The sequence below is a fragment of the Stegostoma tigrinum genome, chromosome 30 (genome assembly GCF_030684315.1).
Source record: "Stegostoma tigrinum isolate sSteTig4 chromosome 30, sSteTig4.hap1, whole genome shotgun sequence".
In the NCBI taxonomy this organism is placed as follows: Eukaryota; Metazoa; Chordata; class Chondrichthyes; order Orectolobiformes; family Stegostomatidae; genus Stegostoma; species Stegostoma tigrinum.
In genome coordinates, this window is record NC_081383.1 from 35,112,673 (window position 1) to 35,138,685 (window position 26,013).

Below are 26,013 nucleotides of genomic sequence, written 5' to 3' on the forward strand. Positions count from 1 at the left end.
AAAGGTTACTGGAGGCCTCAAAACCCAGGGATTGGTGTATGTTTCCCATCCTGGGTGTCAGTGACAGAGGGAGGAGAAGTCCTTCCAGCAGAACAGACGAATGCTTCACAGTTATCAGACAGTCATTGGGTAATGTCGGAGGACTTTTGAACCAGTGAACCTAAATTCAGGGAAGAATTGAGGAGGGAAAGTTAACCTTCGGGGCGCAGTGTACGTACAGAAGGATTTTGTAAGTACGCTTCCTCCAAAAAAAAGGCCGGAGTGCAAGAATTTCCTTTGGGCCTCTGACATTCTCCACTCCCAGCCCACAGACACACATACACCTCACTTCTCCCATTGCTTTTCCTTCAGTTTAATCTCCAAGGCAGACCATGATTTTCAAACCTAGATTCTGAATCAGTGCTGAGTCCACGTCCTCCATCATTATTACATGATATGGGGAGATGGAGCTTTTATTCTGTCCTTGACAAAATAGTGTTGTGTCACAGAATTAAATCTGAACCTAGTCAGAACTCTACATTCCAAGCAATTCATTGTTAATTGGTAAAAGTGGGAGTAGCCGTTATGGAATAGATTTTTCTTCAGTCTTAGCTCCTCATTGGATCACGGGGACTGCAGGTACTCAATAAATCTGAGTGACTATATTCCTACAGCCTTTAAGGAAGGATATGAGTGCTGAAGCAGAACATTGCTGAGAAATCTCAGAGGCCATATTCAGAATGTCTTAGCTTCCTGCAGTTTAATTATTTATGACCAGTTGGTCTTTTCAATAGTGTACTTGACAGCCCCGCCCCACTTTTTCTCAACTTCAAAGCGTGGATTGTTGAGGAGTGAGAGTCAAAGGTTGCCATGGAGATCAATGAACCATATACACATTTGCACTGTTGGTGCACTGTGTTATAGATGTAAAACAAACATTCTGAAGCAACAGAGACTCCTAATTTTGGATTCCACCAACCGTGGTACAGATCTGATATTGACATAGCTTCGCCATTTACTGTCAACAATCTGAGTGTGGCCTGTCATATTTTGGACTTTGGATATTTTTTAAATTACCTCTTTAGAGCTAGTCAAGTTCTCAAACTGTATGGTTGCAGGAAAGAACCTGGATAGTATAATACCATGGAACTGTTGGATTGGCAGAGCTGGCTATACAGGTGCTGATACTTTCCTGACCTCCTTCTCAAGGCTACCTCAACTCTGTGCTTACCTCTTAGTTTGTGTGTGGATCTGCACACAGTACTGCAACATTCTTTCAGTGTTTCTAGCCTGGTCACAGGGTTTTACAGCATGGAAGAGAGTATTTGAAGATGGCCGACTGAAGGCCAGCAGACAATACAAAACATTACAGTGGTTATGGCGTACCACGTTTAGCGTAGCGAGATATTTCTATGGATGGAGAGAAGCTGACCTGCACCATCCTTGACTCTCTAATGACAACATTCCCAAAAGCTGGAGTGGCAAAGATCCAAGAGCATGATGTCTGCCTGATCTCACAATCCAGGAAAGCTGAGTGGTTTGGAAGCAGACAAAATGAGTAGCAGAGTCTTCAAACAGGGAAAGGAGATTGGATGTTTGGTATCCCATAAGAGTCAGATGCAGTAATTTCAAATCACAACTCTTAATCATTACCTTCTGCCAAAGATGAAAGGTGTGGATTATTTTGCATGACTTCTCAAGATGGATTATCAACCGATGCCTGAAAATATGATTCATGACAAAATGTTAATTCTTCAGTGATTAGTATAACAGCCAGCCCCATAAATTAGAGGTTATACCGTTGAAATTACTTTTGGGAAATGTTTGACAGCCACAGCCAAGTCATTATTTGGATCTCTTTGTACAAGGGACTGCAATGATGTCATGGAATGGTGACAAAAGACTTTGAACTCATGGTTCTCTACAGCTAAGCTACCAAGTCCACTGTCGAGGAGCTACGTTGACAGGGAGAGTGGGCCAAAGTGGAAAGAGCCCAGGGGAATTCATGGACCCCCTTTTCCACCAGCTACAAAAATTGCCTCTCCAGAGGAATAGGAATGTGGTTGCCTACGCATCTTGTTGACCTAGCCAGAGAGAAAATAAGGTACAATGCGTGATTGATCTTTCGAGAAAGACACAGTTGTTGTGAAAGATCCCATCGCAAAGTATAATATTTTTTACTACATTTTGCAAAGTTAGTGTTGGCAAGTCCATTTTGAGACACATTGTGCTTTTCAAAGAAGTGATTGTGTTGGATGCCAGGATGCATTGCCTATATTGTGTACACCTGTGGTTATCGACCTGGAAACCAACTGATAAATCACTGACATTACGTTGGTATGTGCAATGAACCAATTATTTGACCATTTTGAGGAGTTTATTAATGTTTAACATTAAATTGAGTGTTTCATTGTTCAGGTTTGGCAACACAAGATAGCTATTGTGTTAGTGCATGGTGGGTGAATGATGTAGCAGGCAGCCAAAAAGGTAAATACAGGCTTGAATTGTTCCATATCAGTCAATAAGTTTTCTGGCCTTGCATGCACATTGAAATTCAAGGAATTTAGTAATTGATCCCTGTTTTCAGGTCTCATGAAAGAACATCAGCTGGATTTAAACACATGTAAACAATGGTTTCTCCCGTTCCAACATAACCAAGAACAGAATTGGTAATATTGACCATGGATTCAGGACTCCAGAATCTGTGACTGCATCCACATTATGTGGTTTCTTCTGAAACACTTTGCAAAGGATTCAGCTTGGGGGAGAAATCTGCCTGGGGTTGGGGAAGTGACATGTAGTGATATGGTTCAGCTTGCTGCTGTATCTTGCCTGTCTCTTGTGTGTCAGTATATCTAGTTTGAATGTATGGCACTATACAGGTGGTTGGTTCTGATTTGATCCGTAGTCCTGGTTAGTGAGCCAGGTAATATAAACTATTTATAGCCAGTAACCAGCAGCAACAGTTGACCCAGTCCCATGTTCAGTGCCTGTACTGTGCTGAATTGGACATTTTCAGATAGACTAACAGAAGTGCTATAGTTGTCTACAGTGTCCCTCATTAGAGAATGGGAAGTAAGCAAGTGATCCTGTTCCTCTTCAATATACTCACATCTGATGAGGAAAATGGGTAGGCAAGACCCGAAGATGGGGCTAGGATTATGATGTCCTCTGAGCTAACTTCCGGTTAATATTCAATTAAGGCTCACATGTCAAAATATTAGAAGACTTTTGACATCGCTGGATCTGTGACCCGTGAAGAGCCAACGCCTTTGAAACAGGAGGGGAGAAAGCAGATGGAATAGGAAAAGCATTCCCATCCTTCTAGGATTGATCTGGAGACTCTTGGGAAGTTAAATATTAAGCTCCAAGACACTGCCAATAGGAATCCTAGAGAAAATTCAGAGATGCAACCATTGTGTGTATTTTCACATTAGTTTGAAAAAAAAATTAAAGGATATAAAATGTAAGTCACTAGGGTGCTCAGGTTGGAAGAGTATGCAATGAGACCCCCAGGAGCACACCTACCCAGGATTGGCAGCCCTGTGCCGGGATCAGGTGAGAAGTAGATTGAAAGTCTGACTACAGACTCCTCCTGCCAATAGCCTTCCTCTCCATATCATGCCAGAACCCGACCACAACCTGGATCCGCTGATTTCAGTCATTCTCTGGGTTCCTGTCCTCGTAACTGGGGCTCCCAGTGTTTCAGGTAGTCCCACATGGACAAAGTTACAGCGGTTGTGTATTTTGTTTTATAAAAACGCATAAAGCGAGCCACTGGAGAAAGAAAGGAGCAAGAGGTAAGAAAGCCTTAACAAATGGTTGAGTTCTTTCAGAGGGCCAGATTGGAGTCTGACTGTTTACTCATGCATTTGTTTGTTTGTTTGAGTTCCTGTTTTATTTTCTGTTCTCTCTCCCCCCCCCCCCACCCTTGAGTTGCATTCTGCCAACCTATAGGTTTAAGTGTGTTCACGTGCTGATGTTTCTTTTTCACAGAATCTGTTGTCAGCAGCCCCCTCAGTGAACCCGAATTTGCAAGTTAGTTCCCACTTGCACTTTACACCTATTGTTTTCTTGACTTATTTAATTTTGTCATGTTTTGTTTTGTATGTATAATATATAGATATGGTTATCTGTATATTACATAAGCATATATAAAATCTATGTTTCTTATCCACCTCTGTGCATTTCTTAGTCTGTATTTCTCATTTGAGGCTCCTGGCTGTTCATTGGCTAAACTCTCAACTCCTCACACGTATGCATGCCTTTTAACTGTTTGTTTCGACTGTTAACCTTTTCCAGCCCAGGGTTTTCTGCAGATTTGTGGCTTCATCAGTTTCACCTGGAGGTCATATGCCCTAAGAGAGTTGGGGGTGAAGGAGGGGGATGTTTCCTGCACTGATATCAGTACATTGAATTTGGTGGCTAGGGACGCTGATTTGCTAAGGTTTTATTGTAACCCTACAGTGTAGTACAAACATCAGTTTCTGCCTTTCCCTGACCAGAAACTGACCTTCACCGGGAAAGAACAGAACACATTTTTTTAATTTCAGAAACCTACCAACAAATTAAACAATCATCCAACTAACCAACAACTGAATTACAAATAAGAAGTCATCTCTGTTTTTTCATATTTTCTAATCAGCCTGTTCAGGGATATTATTAGATGCATCCGGAGTAGGTGGGACTTGAACACAGGCCTCTTAGCCCAGAGGTAGGGACACTGCGCTACAGGTACCCTTCAGAACCCGATTGCTAGGTATATTCCAATAAACTTACTTAAGGTACAATCACGCACCAATGGAGCTTAAGGGACTTGACCCGAGGCCTCCTGTCTCAAAGGAAGGGCCACCACACCTGCACCACAAGAGCTGTCAAGAACACGATTGATGGATACAAAAATCCAATGCATGTCTCGTGCTGTCAATCCTGCTGGAGCTGAGCTGTTTGATTCTTAAAGGGACCTGCATTTCTAATTCACTAATGAGGGGATTTATTCCTAAGGCACTGAGGTTCCAGGTTCTAGCTTTTGGCCCTCCGAGAATTGATTTATTGTTCCCATAACATGGTTTCCATCATGTATGACTTTATTTAGCTGGTGGCAGCATATGCACAACAGTCAATTGGTTTTATTTTTGGGATGACGGATTTTTGCACAATTCTGATGAATTTGGATTCAGGGAACAAGCTAATTCTGGGCCAGTGAAGGGTTAGACTGTTACAGTCCAAGGGATACAGTGTAATTTCACATGTAGCCTCAGTCAGAGAATTTCCACATATTTTACCTCTAATCCATCCCATACCTATTCACTAGTTGTTCGCATTCTCCCTCATGTTGGAATGCTACATTAGATTCCGTCTGCCCATTGTTCTGCATGAACAAATAAATCTGTCTAATGTACTTGCACAACAATTCTGAAGGTCAAACAGTACTGAAGAAGGATTACCACTGTTTTCCGCCATGCTGAAATCAATTTTGAACACACTCTTTTTGCTAAATAAATCACCTTTCCAAGTCATCAACTATTCAGTACTGAAATCAGTCGTTCTGGTTCTTCCTTCACCAGCAGACCAGGTTAAACAGGAGTCCATTTCTCCAGGCAAAGAATTTTGCCATGCAACAGAATCTAGGCTGGAGTATCCTTTTTGTCACATTTCTTTTTAAAGCCAGAATTCATCCCCAGAAGGAAATCCCAGTTAAAAATATGAAGTGGGCCTTGAGTCATTTTGCAAATTTCATGTTTTTCTTTCAAACAACACAAATGGTTTGGCAATTCCAAACTCAAGTTACAGCCGACGTACATTGAGGTTCTAGCTATGATCCTTTACAAGACATTGCACAAAATGTGCAATGCAGAACTAAACACTCCCCCACATCAAACTGTCTGCGCCCACATTAATGACTTTTATGGAGACTCTTAAAGCTACATTTATTTTTAAGCGCTAGAGTAGTAATTGACATGTTTTAAAATATGTTCCATTAAAAAAAAACTTACATAGACACTGGGTGTTACGTATCATGAGTAACTTTTTTTTAAGATGGTATTTTCAGTTATAGTATTTAAAAATCAAGTGGCAGACAAGACACTCTGAACCAAAACCTATTTTCAGCTGGATCAATCAACTTCCCCTAGGTTGTCATTCTTAAGTATATCAAAGAATACTTTTGAAAGCAAAATATTTTTTTCTCTAAATTATGTTTTGTAAACCTGTGTGCTGGTTCACAGCAGATTCTGTGTTTTATGATGAGGTTGAGCCTGTGCTCATTGCAGGTTTGAAGACTTAAAGGTGATTTCTCTTGAAACCTATTAAGACAAATTGACAGCATGGATGCTGAGAAGATAATTCACCTCTTAAGGTATTCTGGAACTGAAGTGGAGAGTTTCAGGATAAAGACTCCACCATTTAATATGGAGATGAATCATAGATTCCCTACAGTGTGGAAGCAGGCCATTTAGCCCACCAAACCCCCTCCAACTCTTTCAAGAGCATTCCCCCCAGACCTACCCACTATCCTATCCCTGTATTTCCCATGGCGAATCCATGTAGTCTGCACATCCCTGGACGCTATGGGCAATTCAGTCTGGCCAATCCACCTAACCCATACACGAGTGAACTGTGGGAGGAACCCAGAGCACTCAGACATACGTGGGGAAAATGTGCAAACTCCATATAGATGGTCACCTGAGGGTGGGATTGAACCCAGGATCTTGGTGCTGTGAGATAGTAGTGTTAACCACTGAACCACTACGCCACCCCAGGAGGAGTTTCTTCTCTCTGAGGAATATTAATGTTTGGAATTCTCTATGATAGAGAGCAGTGGAGGCTGGTTGTTTAATACATTCAAGGTTATACAGACTTTTGATGAATGAAGGACTTTATAGTTTGGGGATCAGGCAGAAAGGTGGAATTGGAGGTATGATCAAATCAGCCGCAATCAGACTAAATGTCGAAGCAGGGTCACGGAGCTGAGTGGTCTGCAGCTCCTGTTCTTTATATTTTTTGATGATACTGCAATGAGTGTGAGTAAAAATCAGAGTGAGAAAATGAAATTCTGAAACCAGCTCCAGCTCAAGTCCAAATTCTGCCTGGTTCACTGATTTCATTTCTCTTTTCCTTTCATTTTCATTTCCCTGTTTAACACTCATTGACTAATACACACAGAACTGTTATTGCAATCTACTACTCATACTAATTTTATTTTAAAAACCCATTTCCCCTTCATTAAGTTCTTTAAAAAGTAATATTAACACCCATTAATAATCTTGCTACATAATAATAGAAAATATTCTGTAAAATAGCAGAAATTATTTCGGGCTCAACTCTGTTCAAGGCAGGTGAAACAAGTAAACCAGGAAACTACAGGTCAGCGAACCTTTGGGTTCTTGCGATGCAGTAGTAGTCTCCCTACCTCTGAACTTGGAGTCCTGGGTTCAAGTCCCATCTGCTCTAGTGGTGTGCAATAACATCTCTGAACAGTTGATTAAAAATAGAAATTGGGTCAAACAAGTTAACATTGAGTGTGGGGAAGATATTGAAAAAAATTACTAGGGACAATATTGATGATCATGTGGAGTCAGCAAAGGAGACCAGTAAAAGTTCATTAAAAATAATCAAGTCTAACTAATTTGATAGTTTTATTTGATGAGAGAACTGAGTGGTCTGATCAGAAGGCAGTGAATATTGACCATATGGACTTTTGTTAGATTTTCAACAGTTTGCCATACAACAGGCTTATTAAAAGATAGAGTTAAAGGAAAAGTGGTGATGGTGATGTAGATGTAGAATTAATTTAGCAACACAAAGCAAAGATGGAATGACTTCTTTAGACTTGTATTTGCCCTGGTGTTCCCCAGGGGCCAATTTTGGGCCCATTGCTCATTTGCAATGTTATAAGTACCTGAGACTAATATGTAGGTTGCAGCATTGTAAAGTTCACAGATGAGTTCAAACTTGGCAAAGTAATAAATAATGGTGAAGGTAATTATAGTCCAGGATGGCACAAACAGGATGTGAAAGGGGCAGAAAAATGGCAAATGGATTTCTATGCTAAACCAGATAGTGCATTTTGAAGAAACCAATATTGTATTGCATTTTGAAGACACTATACCATAAAAGGCACAATTTTGTAAAGTGTAGATGATCATAGGCCTCTTGGGATACAAATAAAGAGATCCTTAAAAGTAGCAGGGTCAGTTGAAAAGATGTGTTATTTTGGGGTTATAAATAGAAAGGCCAAAAAAAATGAGATCATGCTGGAACATTAAAAATCACTGGATGTGGCTTCATTGTAGCACTGCAGACAATTCTGAGCACTGTGCATCAGGAAACATGCTAGAAAGGCAACAGAGGATGTTGACCTGAATGTTTTCAGGGATGAGCAGCTTTAGTTATGAGAAGGTGATGAAAAAGTTGAGACTGTTCCCCTTAGAGCAGAGAAGATTCAGGGATGACCTCTTAAAGATTTTTAAAATGATGAAAGGTATGGTTGAGTAAATGGGGAAAAAGCGATTCCCTCAGGCAAATTGGTGAATAACTAAAGGTCATGAATTCAAAATGGTGGAGAAATGAGAATTTCTTTTCACTGAAAATTGTCACGAACAGAAATACTCCATGTGAAAAGGTAGGAAAAAACTGATTTCGTAAATAGTTTTGAAAGAAAGTTACGCAGTTACTTGAGGATGAATGTTCAGACAAAAGACAAGGATTTGTGACTAAGCACAGCAGGGGTGTGATGGGCCAAATGGTCTCTTTTTGTGAGGAAATCTTTTATGATTCTATGACATTAAAATTACAAGAGCATTTATGTTGTCCCACATCTATACGGTTGGATTTTGCAGACAAGGAGCTGCAAATATGGAAATAGCTAATCTATACACTACTACTGACAGGTGAGTGCTGGACAGAAACCAAGTAGGTGGAATTTATCTTTCTTTGACTCCAGTCTAGCTCCATAATTTGGAACAGAACTTGCATTTGCCAGCACTCTGTCATTGTCTCTCAAAGCCACACGGTGACATTGTGCAATTCTGTTGGCCGTACAGTTTTTCTCCATGATGAGAGGTGTAAGGCTGGTGAGCAACTGCCACTGAATAAATCAGCCTCTGCTTTCAGGTTCTGTGGATACTGGTATCAGATCAGGATGTGAACGCTGGCTGGGGACCTAGTACATGGCATGATGTCACCCTGCTTATGGGTTGATTAGCTCAGTTGGCTGGATGCCTGGTTTGCAATCAGGTATGATGCCAACAGTACAGCTGAGGTCGCCTCCTCTCCTTACCCCTCACCTGAGGCATGGCAACCGCAAGTTAATCTCACTGCCAGTTGTCTCTCTCTAGTGAGACAGCAGCCTATGATTCTCTGGGACTATGGCAACTTTAGCTTCCTTTTCACTTCATCAGTCTGCCATACCATCAATGAAGCCATTGTGTTTATAAGCCTGCAACTGTGCTCCCTTTCTCACTTTAGAAGGATCCCTGAGTTGAATGCAATGAAATTTGGTTTACTTAAATGTTGACACACAGATTCTACTGTATGACAGATAAAGAATTTTTTTGGAACACTTGGTGCTATTATAGTAATCCCCATCATTGATCAGCTTCTGATCTTCAGCTATGCCAAGAGACAAATTCAACACACTATGAATATAAAAAAACTTACAGTTCTGTAGCTACATATAATTAGCATAAGTAGCACTGCAGACTTTAGCAGCATTTGTGGGATGAAGTGGAATGTAATATAAATGGAAATGAATCTGGCTCCTGCAAGATTCAACCTTTTGATATCCATTTACCTCAGTGAAGCCTCAGACTCAGCTGTGTGAGTGAATGTCACTGAGCTATTGTCAATTGTTGCTACATTAACTCATTAGTGTGTGGGATGTTTGGGAATTCTGTGCCCACCAACTGAGGGATACCTGTGTTGAGTGGGGAGGGTGTTGGAGGCGGGTAGCATGCCTATAATAACCATAACCATCATAACCATAATTTTTTTGAAAAGCCCCATCGTCAGCATCAGTCATCCTCGCCTAGCTCAGAAGAAGCAGAGGGTAGGTGCACAACGGGATTTTAGATAAGCTGCAGACACGTACCCCTGACTGCACCAGCTTGACTTTTTCGATTCACACAAGTCGCTTTTTCAGCAGGGAGGCTTGAACTCTGCCGCTGTACAGCAGTGTGTTGGGGACAGACCAGGGATAACGGTGAACTGCAACCAGTCTGTATGTATCATCACACTGACACAAACGTCAAGTGACCCCACCCCTTGGTGAATCTCTCTGCGTCGGCGTTCGCCTTCTGCAGGCATTGTCAGAGCCCAGACAGGTCATCCATGATCACTGTATTCAACTGCACATGGTGCCAGTGCTGAGTTATGACTTCACTTAATGCACTACAGACTTCTAGAACAAATGGTAACCAGCTTACTCATCTTTAACCAGGAGAACAAAAGCATCTGCCTGAACAGAGAGCTATTCGATGCCAATGCCAGAGACTGTGGCAGAGATTGCAGGGTTTTAGCACCAATGATGTGTCACCATATCAATGGTGTTGTCGTTACTGCTTCGTCTCCAGCCAAGCCAGCCCACCACACCCGGAAACATTACTGCAATTATCTGAAACAGGCAGGACTCGATAGCAGATCACACGGGTTCAAATTTAAAACCTATCAAGTTTGGAAAATAAGAACAACTTTGTGACTCTCAATCCTGATGGAGGTCATCCTTTTTAATCATGCTTAATCATCTGTTTGTGACTTTTACAAACCAGCAGGGTATGTTTTTGGAGCCTGGCAGCATGAAATAGCGAACTGTGGAACTTTTAGGTTGATTTATCGGCAAATATTGCCCAAAGTGGAGCTGAGCTACTGGTCAGATAACCAAACACCGACTCCTGTTGGAAGCTCTTTGACAACTAGGGCAGCAAAAGATAGGACTCAGTATTGATGACTTGCAAGATGAATGGCCTATTACCTCTCATAGTCAGATTTCACACAGGAAAAGTGCCAGTGAGGTAGCAGATAGGAGGAAAAGGCAGTTCCCATCAACTATGTCCTGGTATAAGTCAGTACCTTCAAGAAAATGAGCAATAAAATTAAGTTGAATAGTGGTGGAGAGGAGAAATTATTACAGGAGGAGCCTTAACAAGCTCTTACGCTTTACCAAGCATCTGTTAGCTACTAACGGTATATTGGCCAGGCTATTGAAAGTCCGTCAAGATCTTATTGACTCTCACCTGTGGGTGTTCACCCTCAAGGGCTGTGTGGTACGAGTGAGGGAGAAGTACACTGTAGGAACACAACTACTATGATCACCTCCCATCCCTCCCCCACCACTCCCCATCGTTCAATTATTCATGACAAGGAATAAAGGAGGGAGAAAGCCAAGCAGGTAGCTTCCTTAATTTTTTGAGTACATCATCAACTGGGGAGTGTGAGTAACGTGTTGGGTATCATACCTGGAAACAGATACAGTGCTTCCTGTTTTGTCGGGAAGAGTCTGTTTTGGGTGCTTTCTATGACACGGTATCATTTTTGGTGACATATTGCCCCTTTTTCTCTTTGTAGTGTATCAAACTGTAATGACGGCCTACCACAAAAACTGATGATGGTTTCATGCTTGCTTCTCATCTCTGTGCTGCCTTGATTTTAGTGTCCATAATGTCTGCTTCAAATGATCCAACTCTGCTGATTCTGTACAGGGCTTGAAATTCTCCTGAGCAACCAAAATAAAACAATGCCCACTACTTCCGCAAGTGGGCCTGCAATTCCATTAGAAACCTTTGCTTCCTTTGAAAGGCAGGTATAGGCTTGAGAAAGGGAAGGAAGGAATCCAGAAACAATGAGGTTAAGTGATGATAACAACACTGTATCGTCGACACATCAAACAGAAAGGCAATGTCTATCACTACACACCAAATTTGATGTAAAAGCGAATGGACAACAAGTCTTTCAGCACTAGGGAAGGATGAAGGCCTGTGCTGATATGTTTTCTTCACACTAGCCATCTGATGTCATCAGCAAAGACATTTAACAGTGTAGTAGTGCAACAGTCGGCAGGAACTTGAAAGTCTTGACTTCTGATTTGCAAGTCAAACTTTCCAGATGAGAGAATAGCTTTAAAATGTCTCAAGTTAATTTTGGGCCTACAATATAATTAGTGACCACCAGGACCTTGTACAGTTTGTCAGGGCCCATCTCCCCATCCAACATCACCCCCACCCCCACCCCAAAACTTGGTCTTATAATGTCCAAGGAGAGCTTGAAGCAAACTGATAAGCTGTTCAAATGTGTACCAGCTATGCAGGTACTTGGCAGAATGTAAAAGAATGCTCTCCAAATGTCTTTGGGAATTGAGATATTTGACAGTCAATAGCCAGACATATCCACAAAGCACAGTAATAACTTATTTCTTAAGGGTTTGTTCTTCCCCGATTAATATTAGTTCCTTTCTTTGCAGTTGTCTGTACAAATGTTGTGAGGCCAAACCTGTTAACATATCATCAACAATGCCTTCGTTCAGTTGAACCTTTGGCTGTCAATGATAGCAGCCAAGTAGGATATCTCCAATTTTTCTCTACCCTCCAGTTGGTTTGGCCTGAGCTTGAGGACTGTCCATTGGCTCCCATTATGAATGTGACTAGCTGATTACGAGATCCCAACATTCCTATAAGACCATCAGACCATAAGACATAGGTGTGAAAGTAAGGCCATTCGGCCCATTGAGTCCACTCCGCCATTTAATCACGGCTGATGGGCATTTCGACTCCCTGGCCAAGAGCCTCCTTGTGCCTCTTGATGACACTGTTTATTCTTTATGTTAAAGCTCTTTCCCCATCAGTTGGCAGATTTCCTGCTCTGGTATTGCTGTTGCTCTTATCTTGGCTGCTGCAAAGTGGATGTGAACGAGCCTGGATTGACTTGCTGGCAAATCAAGTGAGTTGTCACCCTCTGGAAGGGAGCTATTCCAACTCACCATCATCCCTAGATCCCTTCCCTGGAATTGAAAATTCATACAAGCATGAAAGTCTGGTTTTTCTCCACATAGTTGATAAAGGCTCTACCCTTCATCAGAGTATGAGCAGTCCACATTAAAGAAAACCATGCAGGGAACGGCTCAGTTGAGTTGAATGATTCTCCCAGAATTCAACAGAAGTTGGATTTGGCCTGTGCCCTGCTGTAAGAATAAATATTTAAATAGGAATTTGAAACATAACCTGAATGTGGATGAAAATCCAATAAAGAACAAAATCGGGCTTCCATCCTTTATTCAAAATTGTTCTTTAAGAAAGTTCCAAATTTTTAGAAACATGTTAGCAAGCGAACTTTTATTTGACTCTAAATTATAATGGCTCCAAACCCATTTGCTAAAAGACCAGTTATAACACCTGTCTGTTTGATAGTGAGCAATGCTTCTAAATTTAATACTTAGGACTTCCTCACTTTCCTTTGAGGAAAAGGGATAAATGAGAAAGGTAGAATGTGGCAATAATGGACAGAAAGTGAAGAGAGAGAGTGAATCAGTATTCCCATGTTGAAAAGGAAAGGATAATAACAAAAGCTGGTCTCAACACTTTAGGGGAGAACATTGGACCTCCCTGTATGAAGTGAATTCCAGCATCATTCCCAGAATGAAAGTTCGGTTCACAGCACTCAATTGAGTTTATAAATTTCAAGCCCTGATGGTGTACTGTTCTAAACACACATGACCCTCCTCTACTCTCATTTCAGCCTTTTCATCCAGGACTGCTGATTGAATTGATATGAATTGTTTTGCTGCGATTTGCTTGTTAAAAGTGAAATCTCTGTCTTGCCCTCTCTCAGGTATGATGAGTCACCCACCAATCCCCATTGCGGAGCTGGCTGAACATACAGATCACCTGAAAGCCAATGACAATCTGAAGTTTTCACAGGAGTATGAGGTAAAATGTGAATTACTCTAAAGATTAATTGAAATTTGCTTCCAAAACAGAAACCAAATAGGCCAACCATCTTCCTATTCTCTGCCATTGTGTCAAATTCCAATGGATCAAATCTCTGCCACATGGAACTCTAGTACATGAATTTTATTGAATCTTGTTCAGGCAGAATAATAACTCATTTTGTATTATTGCCATGAGTTGTAACACAGGTTTATGGCTGTGGCTCTGTATCCAGAGAGAACTTGAACTCTGCAAGGGCTCAAATAATCAGCAGAAATTAGCATGCTTCAAAAATCTTTTCTAAGAGAGGATGCACCAGGTCAGTATCATAACAGTGTGCAGATTCTTAGAGCTGCTGTGAAACTTTGAAAGCTTCCAGAATTTTCTTCATAAACCTCTCACTATAATTGATAAGCATGGTTCTTCCTGCTGTTTGTAAGCTGTTGGGGTGATTGAAGGTGAGCTGTCGTTTTAATCTCTCATTCTGAACAATTCCATGAAGCAAGGTGACTTCTTTTGCGCCAGTGAATTTGGCTGAACATTTAGTGTAGTTCGTTCACAGTATTTGCAACTTTATGTCAAGTATTAATTTGTGTTAAAGCATTAAGATTCGCAGCTAAAATTAGGGCATGAGCTATCATTTAAATGTTCTCTTCAATTTGAAATAACTTCCCTAAGAGATTTCTTGCTGCAGGAGCTCTCAGCAGCTTTCTGGTAATGTGGTAATGACCCACACAAACCAGAAGTCCCTAGTTTCCATTCCTTTGTTCACTGTTTTAATATGGAAACAAACAGAAAAGTTATTCTTCAACACCTGAGTTGTGGTCTGTGATGAGAAGTGTGTGAGTTAGCAAATGGAATGCCTTACTTCATACAACGATAAAAACAGTATCAAAAACAAATTGAAATAAATGGTGATCTTACTTGTAAAACTAAGAGATTACGAAAGAGAGCAGAACAGAAATGAACAGATAATTCTTTCAGAAAGCAGGAACCGTGTGCTAATTGATTTTCTTCCATTCCCTTGAGCTCTATGATTGTTGGAGGGAGAAAATTAGGATGAAAGATCTTCTACAGGCTCATTTCAGTTTTGTCGATCAGCTGTCAAAGCAGAGAGAAGGGACCGTCATGGTGTTGCTCACTTCAAGTTAACACTGAAATGCATTGTGTCAGACTAAGTCAAATTTACTTTGACTGATGCTTCCCAGAGCATATGATGTGTGGTGAGGAGGGTGGAACTGCAGTGCCCTCTTATTTGTGGTGGGGACGATCAGGGAGTTAGACCAGAATGCTGACTTGTCTCTCCTGTGAGAGCTTTGGTTATTCTTTGGAATAGCCATGCAATCTCAACAACAATAAATACTCGTACTGTGGATTGCCTTTAATGTGATGAAGTCAGCCAAAAGGAATATCTTAAAGAAGAACAGAGAGGCAGAGAGAGATAGAGAGGGAACTGTAGAGCTCAGGACCGAGCAAGCCAAAGGCATGACGACCAGTAGCAGAACAATTAGGATCAGTAGTCCCCACAGCAATAAAGTTGTGGAGGTCAGCCCAATTCAAAATTATGATAACGTACAGAATAAAAATGATATTGAAAAGATGTGAACAGAAGAATACTCACCTCCTCAGTGTTAGAAACTTGAAGACTGTGCGATGTGTTAAGCAATCTCAGGTCAGTGCTCAATGGAGTCCGTTCAACAGCAAAACACAGTGCGCAATTTGACAATGATTTCATAACCCATTAAGTGCTGCCACAAACTGGTTGTCTTGGGGAATACAAAAATTGTTATAGCAGAGCAAGAGGGAATATTTATCCAAGAACCGGAAGTGAGGCATGTTGTTGTGGTAGAGCAGGGAAATTTCAGTTCGCATCGAATCATATTAAAGCTGGGAGTGCCTTAAAATTGGTGAACAGTCCCAGCGCCCAGCCCTAATGTCTGTCATTTTCATAAATACGGAGATTGAATTTTTTAAAAAAGTATGTTCAATTATGGGACGTGGACATGATTGGCTAAACCAGTATTCATTGCCCATCTGTAAATGCCCTGGATAAGGTAACAGCGAGCTGCCTTCTTGAACTTGTGCATTTCTTGGAGTATAGGAATATCCCAAATCTTGTAATCATTCAGTTAAAATCCATCTGCCATTTCTCATAAATCATGAAGGGTTCAGATGGAGCAAGTCAGGAGAATTTTTCTCTAAGGTACACATGTGGGCATTGAGAAAGTCATAGATTTAAAATAGTCAGCCTTAGAACCAGAGGGCAAACAAAGGGAAATTGTTTCACACTGAGGGTTTTGCTGATCTAGAAAGCACTAAAGAGTTACAAGTTTTTTAAAATGTAATTTAGCATGTATGTGAAAAGACCTAATCTGCAGGCTTATAAGGAAAGACTGGGACTGAGGTTCAAACTGAACATCTCTTAAAAGAGCAGTCACAGGCACCACAAGCTGAGTGGGTGCTTTGGCACTGTGTGATTGTATAATTCTATGCTTCTGGTTTTGTTTGAATCTCCTTGAAAAGGCTAATAGTGCCAAGCATTTAACATTAGATAGCTAACTTCTCCTACGACTCACTGCAGATCGTAATTATTTAACTTGCCCTTTGAAGAACAATATGATTCCTAATTATAATCCAAACATATGCCTGCATCCACTTTAATGAGAAGGATTGGGAACAGTACATTGAACATTTTTATAATAGGTTCCCCCTTTGTCAGTGACTTCCTGCACATTAGTGTGGTATAATACCAAGCTCCAGCTGATACAATCTGCCTATATTTATATCTGTATATATTCAACACAGACATCCCTTGCAGTTAGTTTGACTGATTTCACATCAGCCGTTAAAGGGCTTTTTAAAGACTGTGGTTCCTTGACAGTACTTAATATCAGCACAAAAATGGAAGCACTGTTCCTGCAGAGCTGCTGTCTCTTGCTGCTCACAATCTCCCAACTTGGGGGCTGACTTGAACTTTGAACAATAGTTGCAAAGCGAGTTGACAACTTGGAGATGAAAACTGGGAGCAATGTAGAAAGCGTTGCCAGTGGCAAAAACAGATTGTGAAGCAATAAATAATTGTAGCAAATAGCCCATGTCTGGAACTGAAAAATATGATTTTGAATGCTTGAATCAACAATGAGATGAAGTGCACGTTGAATAAAAAATGCCCATTTACTTAAATGAACCAAAAATAATGTCTTTCTCTGTGTTATCTACCCTCTCTTCATTTGTTCCTTCAACCTTTTAGTCAATTGACCCTGGCCAACAGTTCACATGGGAGCACTCAAACATGGAGGTGAACAAACCCAAAAACCGATATGCCAATGTGATTGCCTATGATCATTCCAGAGTTATCTTGGCACCAATTGAGGGTAAGTCCGTGAAACATTACAGTTATCCTTAGCTGTGGTATTATGGAAGATTGTTGATGACAGCCCAGACCATTCGCCCTGCAATATTTCTTTGGGCCACATCATTGAGAATACTGAAGCAGTGAGTTAGTGAACTGAGCCTCAGTGTTCTGCAATGAGAAAATACATCAAATGGAAATGAGAACAACCTCTTTAGCATCAAGAGTAGTAGATGCCAGCTTGATCAGCCATCTTGGACCGGGTTGACAAGTTGAATCTTTTTTTATATGGAAATATTCACTTAAATGATGAAAAAACTGATGCAGTATTTAGAATCATTTTATTTCATCATGCGTAACCCAAATCAATCTTACATTTTGTATCAGGAATCGTGCATAAGTGGGCATGGGGCTGTCAGGACTGAAATGGCTGAGGGCTGTCATTTACAATTTCCTTCATTACCTTGAATTTTGCTAATGGAGTTGAAATTAGTACTGAGTGATGCTTCATCGGAGTAAAAGATTATATGTAATAAATATATTGTATTTACTGAAGGAAATGTAGCTCAAGTGCCACGATGCTGTGATTAGTACCACTCTTCAATACACAGCTTACAACCGAGGATGAGGTCTCAGCTTTTCTGAATGAACAAGGAGCATCTGCGATCAGGTGAAATAAGAAGATAGGACAGAGGTGTGCGATTAGAATACTGAGCCCTATGACAACTGAGAGTGACAAAGGCAGTAAACTAACCAGCCCCATGTGGTGTCATTCTTATGGTTCTCCCGTGGAACACTTGGACTGAGGATCAGGAGCCAGGACTTGAGAGCTGGTTTCCCACTGAGACTCAGGCCAAATCCCAGACAATAGCATGCATTTGTGTACAGATTATGAGATTCAGTCATGATCTAAAACCCACATGTCCAAGTTCTCCTGCAACTAATAGTTTTTGAGAGCAGAATCCGTAATCACCTTAGTGTGATATCTGTAAATCTGTTTGACATCTAAGGCTCCAAATCTCAGTAAAGGAAATAATAGTAATTGGAGGGAGTTTTAACCCACACTGGGAACTCATTTCTGTTGATAAGCCTTAACCCTATTGATAGGTGCAGATTGATATGGACTTGAGGCCCAGATTTGTGCCCATTGCGTTTGGAATTGACCTTTCCTTAATTGGAATACCTTGTATGATAATGCAGAGTTCTCTTTCCGCATCACCCTCATCCTTTTGAGGTGCTTTGGGCTAGAATTGTTAAATAGCATGTACCCTTTGATCTGTGACTATGGACAGCATTGAGGAGTCACTGCATTTTGAAAGTGCACGAGTACAGTTACTCAAAAAATTTAGTTTGTGCTGCACTTCAGTCTGAATTTAATTCTGACACAGGATGGGCTTTGAGCCAGGGGTGGGATTGGGCGAAACAGATGGAGGGGCCCCCAAATCAATCAGGACTGGGGAAGGTTGAGAACAGTCTTCATAAGTGAAGGTAAAAAAAATCTCACAGTACCAGGTTATAGTCCAACAGGTTTATTTGGAAACACTGGCTCTCGGAGTGTTGTTTTCAAATAAATGTGTTGGACCGTAACCTGGCATCATGTGATCTTTGACCTTGTCCAACCCAGTCCAACACCAGCACTTCCACTTCATGTGTGAAAGCCAAATTAAAGGCCTAATTTCACTGCTTATACCACTGGGGCATGTACCACGTTGGGAGGCTGTTAGATATACTCTCATGGTGGGGTGCGGTTTCTCCTGTGTCCCACGGAAGTGCCCCCCCCACAGTGGAGTTCAACTTAGATCCTTGTTGACAACCTAGTGTATATGCTGTGGAATTCTGGATTGAGTAAGATGCTGAAAGCCACGGTCACTGATGATGTGGATGAGTTCTGGTGCCTGCCCATTCTATTCAGGAATTTGCCATTGGTTTACTTTCTGAAATCTGCTGCTTCTCCAAGCTGCTGTGAGAGAAATGCAATGTGTTTCTGTCTAATCGTTATTCCCTCTGTCACTGAAAGTTAGTGGCAGTAATGTTTTCACTGCTGTTTATGAGTATGTATACAATAAATATCAAAAACTAATAGACAGGTTGTTGTAGAAGGTAATAGTTCTGAAAAGGATTGAGACGGAGACTGCCTGAAGTCCCATAGAATCTGATGATGTCAGGTGGAGAAAGGCAGAACTTTTTAGATTCTTGTAGGGTAAAGATCTGTATCCACAGATCTCTCAATAGTCTGGATAACAACGTTGCCTTATACCCAATTGCTATCATGAAACAAGTGACATCTTGTTTAATACAAGAGTCTTGTTAAGACCCACGAATGGTTTGGCTCTATGACTACGAGACAAACAGGCCTTGTACCAGATCGTTGAATGTAAGAGGCTTATTGACCGTACATCTCCCCAACCACATGCTGGTGGTGGTCTGCATCAGAGCATGTGTAACCTAGGTTTCAGTGAAATTAAGCTTCAGATGTATCACTTCCCCCAGCCCTGATGGGACACATTACATTAATCCTGATCCATCTTAGATGCATTCCAGGCCTGTACAGTTGCTGTTGGGACAAGCACTTTTGTTCAACCTACAATATTATTGCTGAATAACATCATAGTATGTTGTAGTATGAGGCTGGAAATTGAGATACAGTGGGATTTAAATGCATTTTGGGCACTAAAGGAGGTGGTGATGCAGTTGCAATGGACTAGGGAGCAGCATGGTGACTCAGTCGTTGTCAATGCTGCCTCACAGCGCCAAGGACCATGGTTCAATTCCAGCCTTGAGCTACTGCCCATGTGGAGTTTGTACATGCTCCCCGTGCCTGCATGGCTTTCCTCCAGATGATACAGTTTCCTCCCACAGCCCAAGGTTGTGCAAGTTAGGTGGATTGGCTATTCTAAATTGTCCACAGTGTCCAGGGATGTATAGGTTAGGTGCATTAGCCATGGGTGATGCAAGGATAAGGTAGGGGATGGGTCTGAGTGAGATGCTCTTCAGACTGTCGGTCTAGACTTGTGCTAAATTGTCTGTTCCACACTGTAGGCATTTGATGATTCAGCTTTAATTAGAAATCTAATCAAATTTTCTAAGGACATGAGTTCAAATCCCAAGAGCTTTTTACTCATTACTTTAGAAGTGTAGTCGCTATTGAAATGTAGAAAATACGGTTGTTGATTTTGCAAACAGCATGCTCCAACCATAGCAACAAGATAATAATCAACATAAAACAACAGATTATTTGTTTTTGGGATAAACGGGGGAGGAAATGGCCCAGTGGTATTATTGCTTGACTGTTAATCCAGAGTCTCATGAATTATCCTGGGGATCCAGGTTTGAATCCCACCATGGCAGATGGTGAAATGTGAATTCATTTAAAAAATATCTGGAATTAAGAGTCAAATGGTGACCATGAAACCATTGCCGATTTTCTGGAAAAACCCATCTGGTTCACTAATGTCGTTTCGGGAAGGAAACTGCCATTCTTACCTGGTCTGGCCTACATGTAACTCCAGATCCTCAGCATTGTGGTTAATTCTTAACCACCCTTTGGACAATTTGGGATGGGCAATAAGTGCTGGCCTAGCCAGCAACGCCCTCATCCCATAAATGAATTAAAAAATAACTATTGGCCAGGTCACCAAGAGTATCTCCCTACCTTCAACATATTGCCATGGGATCTTTTGTGTCCATCTGAGAAACAGACAGGACAGCGATTCAACAGCTCATTTAAAACAGGCAGTCCCTCAGTACTTCACTGAATGGCCAGGCTCGATTTTGTGGTCATGTCTCCAAAGTGGGACTTGAACCTACAACACTGTGATTCAGCAGTACTTTGTGACCTGAGCCTTTAGTGGCACATCTAAGCAATAAGTAGGTAAACATACTGCGTGTTCATGTGAAATCCAAGAAGCCACATGATAATTGCCTGTTTACAGCTCAAAAATTCATGGCTTTCTCCGTATATCTGCAACACTTAGCCATGCCCCTTGAAGATCTGGCTCCTAAATATCAGAGTTATGTTGCCAGATTGGCCAGGTGTTAGATTTATTCTCTGCAAATTTAATTTATTGTCCAGTCATTGTGGAATTCCCCTGCGACTCGGCCTTTTCTGCATGTAGAAATGGAATGTTTCGTGGAATTATTAAGAGCAACTCATTATTGCTGGGGTTTAATTTTCTCAGGTTTGTTTCTTGGGCAGCTGCTTCAATGATCATTGGCATTTGAGAAAATTCGAGGTAGCATACAGAATGAGAGAGAGAGAAAGTGAAGTTCTTGGAAATCAATGGGAAACAATCTGATCAAAAAAAAAGTTCCAATGAAATAATGGTGCAGCTGACGCTGTATTCAGAATTGAAAGGAATAATCCTCCCAATAGCACAACTGCACACTCCAATGTTTTATTGTTTGGGTTTTACACAATCCAATTTAAATTGATAAATGGTATAAAAAAAACTGAGTGCATTATTATTGCTTACATTCATTGCAAGTTCCATTTTACACATTAAATTATCTATTGTTATTCTAAACAATTACTGAATTGCTGTATTTACTTGCATTGAGAAACAATATCCCTGAAGATCTTAGCTGCTGACTGATGCATCACAGCTCTCCAGAGTGAAAGGAGACAGATCTGGATAGGATAATGTTCCGCAGCTGTGACGAAAGAGTGAAATAACCCCACAGAGGCTGGCATCCAGTCACAAAGTCACCCTTTATTTACACATGCATACTACATGGCACTGACCCATCTAGCTCTCAACACAGCTCTCAACATTCCTGTTCTTAACTGTCAGCCAGCGCTCCCTGAATGGATCAAATTAACAGCACCAGTCAGGGAACTCACATTCTATGAGACCACCTGGCTGACCTTTATCCAATCTCTACATCCCTCCCTCTGCAAGCCCTGGGAAGTTGGCCTGTTCTTCTTCCTGTAGCTTCTCCTGAGGTGTTTTTGCACCAGCTCCATTCCTCCAATTCGGCCTCAGATACTGGTGGTGTACTCCAGGACATAACACACTTCTTGCACCCAGAGCATCTTGGCCAAAACTCATCACCTTCATCTTCAGGCAGTAACAGCATCAAGGCTTCAACATCTGCCGTGTCTATCTCATCCTCATAGGTTTCTTCAACACTAGGTGGAAGGAGAGAAGCCGTGGGTTCCTACAGCCTTCCTGGCTGTTCAGAGGGGTTGGGTGTGTCTTGATCCTGCCCTAATTGCAAGACTTCAGCTTTTGTGTGGCCCCCATGCCTGTTCAGGACTGCTTCTCCTACCTGAACTTTGTACATCACAGGACCTGACCTCACATCAACCATGCCTCTTACTAATGCAGTCTCTCCCTGCTTAGAGGAATTTTGTGTCTGGCTATGCAATTCCTGATGCCGTTTCACTACTGCCCCCACCACCACCACCTCGGGTCCAGGAGGTTCAGATTTAACCTGATGCAGAGTTTTCCCCCCATCAGCAACTCTGAAGCTATCCCTGTAGTCGTGTGAGGTGTGGTCTTACGATCAAGTAAGAACGAGGATAGTTTGGTATCTGGTGAAGCTTTAGGCTGTTTCTTTAAGCCTGCCTTCAAAGTTTGCACAGCTCTTTCCACCAGACTACTGGAAAATGAATGGTATGGAGCTGTCCTTACATGCTGAGTGCCATTGGGAAATACTCAAATGCCCTGCTGGTAAATGATGACCCATTGTCTGATAACAACACCTGCGGGAGTCTGTGTATTGCCAGAGATGCTCACAGCTTTTCTGTCTTTGTCCTGGTGCTTGACAGATAAACTCGATAAACATCCAATGGGTGTGTACAATGACTACAAACAAGCCCACCAAACAACTGGCAATGTCGACTTGTAACCGAGTCCAGGGTTTACCCAACCATTCTCATGAATGTCGGGTGAGCTGCTGGTGGTAATTTATGCTCTTGTTGGCACTTTGAGCACTGCCCCATCAATGTGGCTATGTCTGCATCCAATCCTGGCCACCAGACATAACTTCTCACCAACAGCTTTATTTTGGAAACCCCTGGATGATCCGGATGGAGTTCAGCTGGTATCCGGCAGTGACCTTTACTCGAGACAATCACCTTGCTTCCCCTAATAAAATGCCGTCCTGAACAGTGATGTGATCTTTCCAGGCCTGTAAAGTTGAAATTCTGGTTGTAATGGCCCTTTTGTTTCCCTCACCACCACACGGTTTTAGTTTTGCCAAAAGGGGATCTTTTTGTGTTCACTGTCCAATAATGTCAGCGGTGACTGGAAAGGCATCCACAAAGTTTAAAACCAGAACGGACTTGTTTAGTGGCAGCACCTCCAGTGCCACTTGGTCTCTTGGATGGTGTTCCAACTTGTAATTGTTTGCATTCAGAATAAGAGCCCTGAATTTGACCTGAAGCTATGGGTGGCATGCCCTTGTTCTCTTAAAGTAGACCTAGCAAGGGTTAGTGACCATTATTATTACAGATTCACACACGTAAAGATATCAGTGGAATTTCCTCACACCAAAGATGATGACCGCCAAACCTTCCTTCTCTATCTCAGCTAACCTTCATTTGCCATCAGCCAAAATCCGGGAAGCATGTACTATCAGGCGTTCCTCTCCGTTGGGCCACCAGTGAGCCAACACCACCCCAATAATTACGGGGAGACCTCATGTTAGCATTGGATCTCGCTTGCGATTAAAGTGTGCCAACACCTTAGATGATGATAACTGCTTCTTCACTTCCCTAAAGGATATGTCTTAGCTATGAAAGCATTTCCAAGGCTGACACTTTTTCAGTAGCAGCTGTGAGGGTGCCAGGAAGGAGGCTAGGTTATATATGAATTTTCTGTAATAATTCATCCATCCAAGGCATGACCTAAGCTCTGGTACAGACATGGGAGCCAGGACACTTTTGATCGCCCTCCCTTTATCTTCCAACGGATGTAACCCAATCTTGTTGAATCTGTAGCCGAAGTAGGTCACTTGGTGTGCCTAGAACACACACATTTTTTCTTATGATGTGTACGCCCGCCTTGGAGAAACATTTAAATATTAAGTCCGAGTTCTCTCAATACTCTTTATTGGTCTTCCCAGTTATTAGTATGTTGTCCAGATAAATGGCAATCTGGTGTAGACCTTCTAAAAGGTTCTCTATCATCGGCTGGTAAATGACACAATGGTAGTCTCCTATGTTGGTTCAAACTCTTACAGGTATTAATTGTAGCATACTTCTGGGAATCCTCATCTAACTACTTTTGCAGGTACACATGGCCCATGCCCAGCTTCATGAAGGACAGCACCCCCGCCCCCCCACCAGACTTTTTTGTGTTTGAGTCTTCTATGTGAGGGATTGGGGTTTTATCCAGCTGCAAAAAGTGGTTTCCTGTTTGTTTAAAATCACCACAAAGGCAAACTGACCCATCGGGCTTCACAATCGGTATGATCGTGCTGCCCATTCTGGAGACTGCATTGGTTTGATGATTCCTTCGCTTTCCAGCCTCTGGGTTTGTGCCTCTACTTTTGCCTGTAAGGCAAATGGCACTGGGCAGGCCTTGCAGAATCATGGAATTACTTCTTGGTCATCGTGGGCCTTGGCTCCTTTGATAGTCCCTAGACCTGTCTAACAAACCTCCTAGTATTTATTAAGACATCACCCAGGCAGCCACTACCTCGTCGAAAAATGTTGAACTAATCTAAGTGAATCTTTCTCAATCAATTTCACACCTTCAGGCTAGGGCCTGAGGCTTTTACTGCAGTCAGTGGTAACCGAACGAGCTGCTTCCCATTACACACTGGAACCGAAGTTGTCCCCTTTAATCTATAGGGGTTTCCCAATATAGGTTCTCAGCCTGGCTAAGGTCTTAAGCAAACTTAAGGGTTGGAGTCCAGAGCAAATTTTGGTAAAGACTGGTTCTGCAATCACTGATACAGCTGAGACAATATTGGTCTTCATTAGAACTGGGTCACCATTTAACCAGATGCTTATTTTGATTGGTTCTGATTTGGATGTTGCTAAGCAATTTAACTGTTCCATACCAGCTGTAGGTGTGCTTTCCAACACTCTCCTGAATACCGGCCTATGAGTTATCTTAATCAATTTGAGCCTCGTGGGAGTATTTTGTTTTTTGGACTCTGCATATTGACAGCAACTGCAATGGCCTGCTGGCCCAGATCCTTGAGAAAATTTTAACTGTTTGGCCGAGGCTTGCCTTAGTTTTGGTGTCTTGCTGTGGGCTGACCTAAAGTCCCTCTGTCCAGGATATGTCCTGAGTGAGGCTGTGCAATTGCCTTCACTCAAGGGGTATTCCCCAAGCTCAGTCACCTAATGAGGGTATCGACTTCCATCGGAATACCCTGTAACTCCACTTCCTGCATTTTCTAATGACAAGCCAGTTGTATTGCGTGTTTGACATCCAGTTGGGGTTCAGCTGGTAGGCGCTTTTGCATGGTCACAACATTAATCCCACATACCAAATGGTCTCTCACTTAGGGTTAAACCAAAATTAGTCATCTTAACCTCATCAAAAACCCCAAAACAAATTCTCCTCGTTTTCGAACTGTTGAGTAAAACTGATAGCATCTCAGAATTAGAGGAGGCTTGGGGTCATAATATTCCTTAGCTAAATCTGTCAACTCTTGAAAGGTTTCCATATCTGGTGCCTCAGGGAACGTTAGGCTCCTAATAACTGAAAAAGCTATGGGTTGATGTTCTGTCAGGAGAATTACTTGGGCAAACGAAAAGCAACAATGTCATTTGCCTGGGAAAAGAAACACATTCTTTCTCAATACTGG

The 26,013-nt window shown here is 41.8% G+C and overlaps 1 protein-coding gene across 1 annotated transcript in view; it reads left to right on the forward strand.

Moving 5' to 3' along the window:
* LOC125465764 (receptor-type tyrosine-protein phosphatase delta-like) overlaps positions 1–26,013 on the forward strand; it is a 472,774-nt gene that overhangs the window by 357,682 nt on the left and 89,079 nt on the right. The window contains exons 24-26 of the mRNA XM_048559575.2: positions 3,976–4,017; positions 13,798–13,895; positions 17,146–17,269. Of these exons, the coding sequence (XP_048415532.1) occupies positions 3,976–4,017; positions 13,798–13,895; positions 17,146–17,269 (264 nt within the window). The remainder of the gene's footprint in view (positions 1–3,975; positions 4,018–13,797; positions 13,896–17,145; positions 17,270–26,013) is intronic.